We start from the raw sequence: 9,915 nt of genomic DNA, 5'->3' as shown, positions 1-9,915 counted from the left end.
CTTTTGGTGATCTATAAATAGGGGCAACAATCAGAACGTTTAATTCATTCAATCCAAGTTGAAGTTATTCAATAAAGATTGTTGTTCATATATCATTTTTCATATCATCAATTCATTATCAAAGATCCATATTAAGCCAACAACGTCCATCGCAACAGATAGGTCTAATCTAGGCCAATTTGTATTACATTTACGAGTAAACACCCACCTAGAATTAATATTTTTTCTTTCTACATGTGATATATTAGATAGAGGTGGGCAAAAAACTGGTTTCGATCCGACCTGGTGTACCTGACCTGGAATCGGGTTTCGATTCCTCAGAAAAATATTACTCGGAACCAGACCTAAGCCGAAACTGATTCCACCTCTACCCCATGAAAACCCGGTAAAACCCCATAAATCCCAGTCAAATCAGTTCTAAAGTCAATGATACCCGAAACTAGTTTCTACAATATAATAAAAAAGCCCAGCATTAAAGAAGCAAGCACACCACACCGCCCTCTTTCACCATTTTGGCTTTAATAATAATTACACTGTGAAGGCATGAGGTAAACCATTTCCCCCTTTTGAATCAAATTACGAATGAATATTCTTGCTTAGGGTTTTGATTTCATGTTTTGTTTATCACTAAATCAATCAATTGATGATCTGTAATCATTCTTTTCAATTAATTTCACGATTTGAACTATGGTTCCATTTTAATTGCTGTTAATTTGGCGGAGATATGAATTTACAGAGTTTTAGGCTCTGTATTTGTGATAAACAGGTAATTTGTTGAGTAATTGAGTGGTCGCCTGATTCCAGTTTTGTACTGTCTTCGTTCGGATTGTTTAGACGATTTGATAAGCATTAGGTTCGATATAGGAGTTAGGTAATACCACTATTACAACATTTGATTCTATTGGTATTAATTCTTGAAAGCAAACTGCTTGATCAGTATTGTCATATAATAAGGGGCCGGGCCCGAGCTCGACTAGGCTCGAGCTTGGCTCATTTCGAGCTCTTTTTCTAAAGCTTGAGCTCGGCTTAGGCTCGACTTGCTTGTTATTTATTAAATAATTTATATACATTTTCATTATTCATATATTTTGAAAAAAAAAAAACGAGTCTAAACTTGGTTCAAGCGCGTGTGCAGTACTTTCAAGAAGCCAAAGCTTGGGTTAAACTCGGCTGTGCAGTGTGAACATGATACATAGAAGTCCAAAAGAGTTAATACTCAAAATACACTAGGCTTTTTAAGGCTCGATTAGCCTAAACAATCTTCCCAAAGTGTACTCAGACTTATCAACTAAACAAGCTTTATATGAGGACCGGGCTCAGCTCGGCTCATTTCAAGCTTTTTATCGAGTAGCTCGTGTTTAAATCTTCCTATGCATATTTTTTTTCTTGTTCAAATGTTTAAATCGACAGCTTGTTGTTTTTGTAGGTTGATTGCAACAAGAAGATTAGCTTCTACCATCTTTGTACCGCGACTTGCTACAAGAACATTCTGCACCGAGGCACCGTCAAAGTTAAATGATGTTCCATCCGGAAGCCATTTCAACAAAGTAATGCTTTTGTTGGTTATAATTGAATTTAGCCAATATAGTCAACTTGTCTTTTTTAACAGCCTGAAGGGGATGAAGGTTTTACAAACAAAGTTCCTCAACATGATATTGCAATTGTTGGTGGTGGGATGGTTGGAATGGCTCTTGCTTGTTCACTAGGTATATATATGCTTTTGAATCCTTAATTTTAGTAAGTTTTTGAACGTTTGTTATTCATGCGTGTTTTCACTTTTTGCTGTCTGGTTGCAGCAAGCATGCCGTTGACAAAACATTTGTCTATTGCCATTATTGACAGCAATCCCGCTTTGTCAAATGGGCCCACTATCAAGAAAGATGATCCACCTGATCCAAGGGTCAGTACAGTCACACCTGCAACCATTTCTCTATTTAAAGGTATTGAGTTCAATAGTCATGTCAAATTCGGTTTTATGCTAAAATATAAAGACTCGTAATAATGTTTAAATGCTAAGTATTAAGTGGACACCTATGGTGTTACATAAAGGCATTGCATACAGTGGTTACAAACATGAACGGAGCATGTTCGCTTTCGTTCGTTAAAATTTAACAGAACAATTGAACTCATGCAATCAAACGACAAGACGTGCAGGGTTTTCTTGTTCCTTTTCGCTCATTAAAAAAACGAACATTATCATGTTTGTTTATGTTTGTTCTTTAGTGGTATAGATGAATAGTTCACGAACATAGACAAATGAGTATGACTAAACATAGATGGACATAGCCGAGCTAGCACCCAAATAAAAATAAATATGAAAAAAATGCGTTGGGCCTAAAAAAATAATAAAACTTGACATAATTTCAGTTGGGCCTAAAAAAACTATTTTAATATCACAAAACTATACTATATTGTAATGGGCCTAACAAATTTAACCAACATAAATGAACAAACTTAAACAAACAACATAACATAAATGAACGAATGAGACATGTGCTCATGTTTGTTTGTTTAACTAAATGAGCAAAAAGTTTTGTTCATGTTCGTTCGTATATTGTATAAACGAACTTCCCATGAATGGTTCATTTCCAGGACTACTAAATACATATTCTGGCCGCTATAGAGTAAAATATGAGAAATGTTTTACTATTTTGTCTGTTAAAATTAGTTTGAATGTCAAATTATGTAGGTATTGGTGCTTGGGAATATGTAGAACAACATCGACACGCTTATTTTGACAAAATGCAGGTAATATTTTTACTTAAATAATATATTTATCTTGGGTTTGTATAAAGACCGTGCTGATGTTGAAAAACTTATGATTATCTGCTTATTAGGTATGGGATTACACTGGTTTCGGTTACACGAGGTACAATGCAAGAGACGCAGACAAAGATGTTCTAGGGTAACTAAAAACATAATTATTTGCTACAATTTTCTCTACTTGTTTTACCAATATCTAATTTATCTTTTTTCGGGATTTCAATTTAGTTGTGTTGTGGAGAATAAGGTGCTTCATAAATCTTTACTGTCATGTTTACAGGTCAGTAAATTATGTGTCAAACATACCTTCTGTTATTCTTTTTTAGCTAGTAATATTCTATTTATATATCCATTAGACACGAAGAGGTAAAAATAACTATTTTACACATGAGCTTTCAAACTGAACAGAACAAAGATTTCAACAATACAATCTATCCTACAAGATTGTCATCACTTTCACTTCCGACTCGTTCATCAGTTTCTTCGGCCACGTCATCAAAAAGTCATGCAAATTTAGCAAAGCTGGATCTGAGTGATGGCACAAACCTGTATGCTAAACTGGTGGTATGTTTTAATGCCTTAAATATATATTTTTTTTATTATTAATGGTTAAACAAAAAGAGTAGGCTTGTAAGTGAACTGAACGTTCGGTGAACCGTTTGGCAGGAAGTTTGTTTTTTAATAAATAAACAAACAAGAACAAACTTTTTTTTAGTTAAACGAACAAACATGAACACGTCTTGTTCGGTCATTTACGTTCATGAATGTGCGTTACGTTCGTTTAGGTTTATTTTTTACATGTGTTTAAGTTCGTTCGTTTGCATTTTAATCTGAACATTTTAGGTCCATTACAATATAGTCTAGTTTTAATAACTTTTTAAGCCCAACACATTGCTGTTCACATTTAGTTTTAATTGGGTTTAACTCAGTTATATTTGTCCATCTTGTTCAGTTACATTCATACGTTTGCGTTCGTTAACCGTTTGTTTCTACTGTTAATGAACGAACACAAACAGGTTCGGTTTTTTAACGAACAAAAAAACTTCGTTCGTTTAATTGTTTGTGTTCACTCATCTGTTAAAGTTAAACGAACAAACATTAACAGGCTCCTTCGTATTCGTTCGGTTCATTTACAAGCCTAAAAATGACACCTTTTTAGGTTGGGGCAGATGGTTCCAAATCCCGGGTTAGAGAGTTAGCAGGAATCGAAACCACAGGCTGGAACTACTCACAGAGTGCAGTCATCTGCACTGTTGAACACCCAACCGAAAACTTATGTGCGTGGCAACGATTTCTGCCAGCTGGACCGATTGCACTTTTACCAATTGGTGGAAACTTTAGCAACATTGTGTGGACCATGTCTCCAAAAGACGCGTCAAATCACAAGATAATGAACGAGGTGGATTTTGTAAAAGCCATAAACCACGCTCTTGATTCAGGATATGGTCCTCGGCCTGAGTCACGGGTGTTTGGTGGTCATGCCATTTCTTCGTTTTTTAGACCTGATGTGACATCATCAGCTCACGAACGGTTCGAACCGCCGCCAAAAGTGGTGAGGTTGGTTTCGGATAGGATGGAGTTCCCACTCTCGTTGATGCATGCAAATCAGTATGTGTCAAAACGTGTGGTGTTAATCGGTGACGCGGCTCACACGGTTCATCCGTTGGCTGGTCAAGGAGTTAACATGGGGTATGGCGACGTGTCTTCACTTTCAAATGTTATTGCTGATGGTGTTGCGGTCGGATCTGATATCGGTGAGGTAAGTAAATATAAGAGTGGATGGGTTGAGTAACGGGGTCAAAATGGGTAGTTTTGGTACAGGTCGGATTGTCTGGCCAGCAAACACATTTTTTTTTTGGCAATTTTTGTGAAAAGCATAAACGGGTGTACACAAGATGGGCTGAGCCAAGCCCGAGCTCGTCGAAACACATTTGGTTCGGTTATCTGATTAAACCAGTTATTATTCGGTTTATTAGATTGAATTTGGCTTGGCTATCCGAATACGCAAGATTTGTGGAACCGATAGCCGAACCAAAAACTAAATTCACAACTCGGATACAGTTAGGAACTGAACTGAGAACCAAATTTAGAATTCGGTTCGGTTTTTTTTTTCAGTTACGATACGGTTCATTTTTCGGGTTCTTTTGGTTTTTGGTACTTTGCACACCCCTACTCAGTAGTTTTTCAAACTTGAGCTTGGCTCACGCTCAACTTGTTTATTATTTAATTGTTTATTTATACATATTTATTTACTAGTATTTTAATTTTTATATATAAAATAATGTTGGGTGTTTAATTCTTGTCATCATAAATATATAATAATAATAATAATAACGTAAATATATATTTAATACATTAAGTAAACTTATATAAATGATAGGCTCGTTTGGAGGCTAGCCAAGCTCTTTATAACACTCAGGCTTGAATTTGTTTATTAAACAAGCTCCAATATAATTGTGGGCTTGAGCTTGAGCTCACTTAAGTTTGACTGGATTGGAGCTTTAAGCAAGCCGATATTGACTAACCAATAAGCAGCTTGGCTCTGCTTGGCTTGTTTACAATTGCAAATAATCTGTGCAGGTAACTTTGCTGAAGAAATATGAAGCAGATAGGAAAACAGCAAATATAGCAATGATGGCCGTTCTCGATGGTTTCCAGAAAGCATATTCGGTTGATTTTGGACCACTTAATATATTACGAGCTGCTGCGTTTAATGGTGCAAATGTTTTCGGGCCGTTGAAGAAGAATATCATCTCTTATGCATCAGGAGAACGTAGGCTGCCGTTTTTGGCATAAATTAAGTAGGTTTTTTTTATTGGAATAACTGTATCATATATTACGAAAAATTATGGTCCTTTTGTGTTAAAAAGAAGTATTTTCAATGTTTATAGATATGTGCAATAGCAAACATATGTAGTGCCGGCTCAAAGTATTTTATGACCTAATAATGTGTAACAAAGCTTCCAGAGTCTCAGGGGTGTAGTACCTGCTGTGTCAAAACAATATATATTTATAGTTTATAACAAAATAAAAAACATCATAATTTTTGTGCATACCTATATTTTTAGATGGAAATTTCTTGTGTAATATGGATGCCCATTGTGATTTGCACAAATTTCATGTAAGCTCTCTAACTTTGGAAAATTATATGCGTGCTCCCTAGTATTTTGATGCGGGTAACACTCCTGGCCATTTGAATGGATGACGTTAAGGGTGCTTGAATTGTCTTTTTTGCTCTTGCTGTTAATAAAATATAATAAAAATAAAAATCAAGTTTTTTTGGCAAGAGCTGTTTGCCGCCAATTTGAATGTATGCTTCTAAATCTGTTTTGAACTTGTGGTTTTAGGTTTATGGGCATGAATGAGATCAATTAAATTTTATCCGCAAAAAATCTAACTTGAGTATTGATTTGTGAGGGTGGTGTAAACGGGTAATAAAGAGAATCTGATTTCCATTCAGGTGATATTGATATCATTTTTGTGTGTGAGAGAGCAGCCGATGGTGGTGATCGACAGTGATAGTGATGTTGGTCACCGGGTGAGGGAGACGGAATATACGGGACGGTGAACGGTGGAGGAAGTGGTGGTCGTGCAATTGGGAAGTCGAGTGTGATGAGTGGTGTGATGAGGAGTTGGTTATGTTTTTAAGGTCAGGCTAAACACACCTCTCCCTATTATACAAAAAAAAATCCTTATTTTTAAGTAATAAAAAATATTTCTTTTAAATAAGAAAAAAATGTCTTTTGTTATTTTAAAAAATAAAATCATTTTAAAAAATATAAAAAATCTTTAAAAAATGTGTTTTAAAAATAACAATAATAAAATATAACAAAATGACAAAAAAGGAAACAACAATGGTACGGATTGCATTAATATAAAACTTGAGTGAGGGAGTATGTTTAGTAAAAATGAGGTCGGGGAGGAAGGGCCGTCAACGAGAATTCAATTTCCCTCGAGGACCTTGTGTGAATATAAAAATGGGTCCCTAAATATAAATTTATATATTTGAAAAATCAGTAACTAAACGATAAATAAGCCAAAACTAAGTACGTTAATGTTTTACTATTTTTTTAGTTGAATTTTAAATTTATTTACGTTGTAAATTTCTTTTTTATTTTATTTTTTAATTAGTTAAGTAACTGCTAAATTTAGTATTTTAATTAATTAAATTTAGCATTTAAAAGATTAAAAAAAATCAGTTACATCTTATCTTACTCTATTAATAAATAAAAATAATGATGCTTAGGTGTCTTAACCACATTCAACCTAGATTAAAATTCCCTCATAATCTTCTAATCTCTCTTCTCTTTAATTCATGCTATCCATGGGTCATGGGTGAAAATTATTTGTCCCATGAGTTACACTTTCATCCAATTTTATTAAGGTTTATTGGATTTTAATAATCCATATTGACTGGTATTGGAATATAACAATCCCTATTTATTTTATCACCACTGACGCTCCCAAATTTAAAATACCCGTACCTAAAATCAGTAAGTCCGGGTACCCGTACTCGCACCGAATAGACATGTATATGTACCGGTCCGAGTACTAAACAGGTACGGGTATGGGTATATTCGGGGGAAAAAATCTCATCCCTCTCAAATGGCAAAGGGAAAAGGTTGTCACGAAGTGTTGAACCACTGAGCTACTTCACAAAATCCAGGGTCGGCCCTAGGGTGGGGGCTAGGTGGTTGACGGCCCCTGGCCCGAAACCTTGTTAGGCCCAATTTTCTTTTTTTTTAATTTATGTATTTTTATGAATAACAATATGTATATTTTAATGTTTAAACTCAATCGCAAAACAATTAGCTTGGTCTAATGGCAAAGCGGTATGACTCACAACTAAAAGGTTGTGTGTTATATTCTCATTTGAGACAGACTTAAGCATATTTTTATACAAAAGTTTTTTACACAACCTAAATCATAACCAAGAAAGCCAATTTAGCTTAAACCCAATAAAATACTTCTTTTACTTAAGGCCCAAAATATTTTTCGCCTTCGGCCCAATTTTTTTTCTTCTCGGAGCCGGCCCTAATAAATCGTTATGGTTTTCGGGTTGTAAATATTTATCCATATTAAAAAACGTTTGGGCCCCAAATATTACGGGCCTTGTATGATTGCTCGGTCTGCACAGGCTTTAGGCCAGTCCTGAAGAGAGTATGTTTAGCAGCACCCTTCTTTTAGCATTTATATTAATGTTTACTTATTACACACTATTCAACTAAAAAACTTAACTTAAACGACCATCAACACATTGGAGCATCAATGTTACCAACATCAAAGTATTAGGGAGCATGCATTTAATTGTTTTGGATTTTCAATTTAGAGTAAAGTGTCATTTTCGTCCTTGTGGTTTGGCAAATAATGCGGATTTAGTCAAAACGTTTATTTTTTGCATATAGACCATCCATGTTTCCCAATTTTTGTCAATTACATCCAAATCACTAACCCCGTTAAATTAAATCGTTAAGTCCGGGATAAACATGTCTTTTCACTCTTTTTTTATTATATGAGTGCAATGCCAAAATCGTCCCTGAAGTTGGTCACATTTGCGAATTTCATCCAAAAATGTTTTTTTCGCAATTAAACCCTCGATGTTTCTCAACCGTTGCTAATTTCGTCCGAATTGTTAACTCAGTCTAAATTCAACGTTAACTCATGGGTGTTAATGTCCTTTTACATGTTTGTTTATATTATTATTATTATTATTATTATTATTATTATTATTATTATTACGCTGAGCTAAATCCTTTATATGACTAAAAATAAAGAAAAATAAACAAACGGATACTATATTTGATTCAAACATAGGAACCGTGAGATGTTATATATGTCATCGAACAAACATATAACAATAATAATAATAATAATAATAATAATGTAAACAAACATGTAAAATGACAGTAACACACCTGAGTTAACGTTGAATTTAGACCGAGTTAACAATTTGAACGAGTTGACAACGGTTGGGAAAAATCAAGGGTCTAATTGCGAAAAAAAAATATTTTTAAACGAAATTCGCAAATGTAACCAAACCTTAGGAACTATTTTGGCACTTTATTTATATAATAAAAAAAGAGTGAAAAGACTTGTCTACCCCTGACTTAACGATTAAATTTAACGAGGTTAGTGATTTGGATGTAATTGGCAATAATTGAGAAACGTGGATGGTCCATATGCAAAAAATAAGCCTTTTGGACTAAATTCGCATTATTTGCCAAACCACAAGGACGAAAATGACACTTTACTCTTCAATTTATTTATTTAGGTTGATTTTAATGGTTTTATCTTGTGATGTGTATAGTTGTATGTGAATACTGTTTGTTCTATTGAGCTGTGTGGACTAGTTTGATCTTTCAATAAAGTTATGCTATTTTGATTCGATCTAGTTTATCTCTAGGTTATATTGACGCATGTTAACCTGGGGCTTGGGATCTAACCATTAATAGGCAAATAATCAGTAAAATGTATGAGTTACCTACGAGTCTACGACTTATTTTATTTTTGTTAGTTTATTTAATTTGATTGATTTTCTTTATAACAATTTTATTTTATTATTATACTAGTTTTAGAGCACGTGTCCCACACGAGATAATTCAAATTATAAAATTATAAGTAAAACAAATAATTACATAGCGTATATGAAAAAAATGTATTACATCTATGCTTGTATCTATACAATGTGTACATAAATTGATTTTATTTATATCACAAAATGATTTTTTTAAATGAACTTAATAAAAAAAAATATCCGTGCAAAATCGTACCCGAGAATGCTTCTTTCTATTGAAAAATTCATTCTCGGTGTCATATATGTATAATTGAAAAAATTTTGGTTATGAACCAATTTCAAAAATAAGACTTCTCATACGATAGTAGTTCTAACCACTCAGACTAAATACAAAAAGAGGCGTTACCTTTATTGATATATTTATCAATTTACCACCCATCAAAGGAAAGTAGGATATTAAATTGTAGCAATGGATGTTCTTCAAAAACTATATTTTTTTGAGTTACACCATAAAAAAAAGATATTAATAAGTTTCAGAGGGCTTCTCGACTTTGTCATAATGACAATATAAAAATAACATGTTAACCCATTCAATTTTGTGAATATTTTGCTTCATTTGGGCATAGTTTTGCATGACA

General features: G+C 33.8%; 1 protein-coding gene across 1 annotated transcript; it reads left to right on the top strand.

Moving 5' to 3' along the window:
* Positions 1 to 1,422: 1,422 nt before the first annotated feature.
* On the top strand, positions 1,423 to 5,570 carry LOC143590738 (uncharacterized). Its single transcript, XM_077071129.1, has 9 exons — positions 1,423 to 1,547; positions 1,610 to 1,706; positions 1,797 to 1,940; positions 2,690 to 2,748; positions 2,838 to 2,905; positions 2,992 to 3,043; positions 3,172 to 3,327; positions 3,923 to 4,522; positions 5,344 to 5,570. Exons 2-9 carry the CDS (start codon positions 1,676 to 1,678, stop codon positions 5,557 to 5,559), a joined length of 1,326 nt encoding a protein of 441 aa, XP_076927244.1. The 5' UTR covers positions 1,423 to 1,547; positions 1,610 to 1,675; the 3' UTR covers positions 5,560 to 5,570.
* Positions 5,571 to 9,915: the final 4,345 nt, after the last annotated feature.

This window comes from Bidens hawaiensis, unplaced genomic scaffold (assembly GCF_021521415.1).
Source record: "Bidens hawaiensis isolate Kalapana, Puna unplaced genomic scaffold, B.hawaiensis_p1.1 tig00038980_1, whole genome shotgun sequence".
Taxonomy (NCBI): Eukaryota; Viridiplantae; Streptophyta; class Magnoliopsida; order Asterales; family Asteraceae; genus Bidens; species Bidens hawaiensis.
This window is presented reverse-complemented; position numbering and strand designations above follow the sequence as displayed.

Excerpts from the sequence above, each read along its gene's own strand:
- LOC143590738 (XM_077071129.1), top strand. The coding sequence starts at position 1,676 with ATGGTTGGAATGGCTCTTGCTTGTTCACTAG. Across the intron at positions 2,906-2,991 it reads GCAGACAAAGATGTTCTAGG|TTGTGTTGTGGAGAATAAGG; the intron begins GTAACTAAAAAC and ends ATTTCAATTTAG. Across the intron at positions 3,328-3,922 it reads ACCTGTATGCTAAACTGGTG|GTTGGGGCAGATGGTTCCAA; the intron begins GTATGTTTTAAT and ends ACACCTTTTTAG.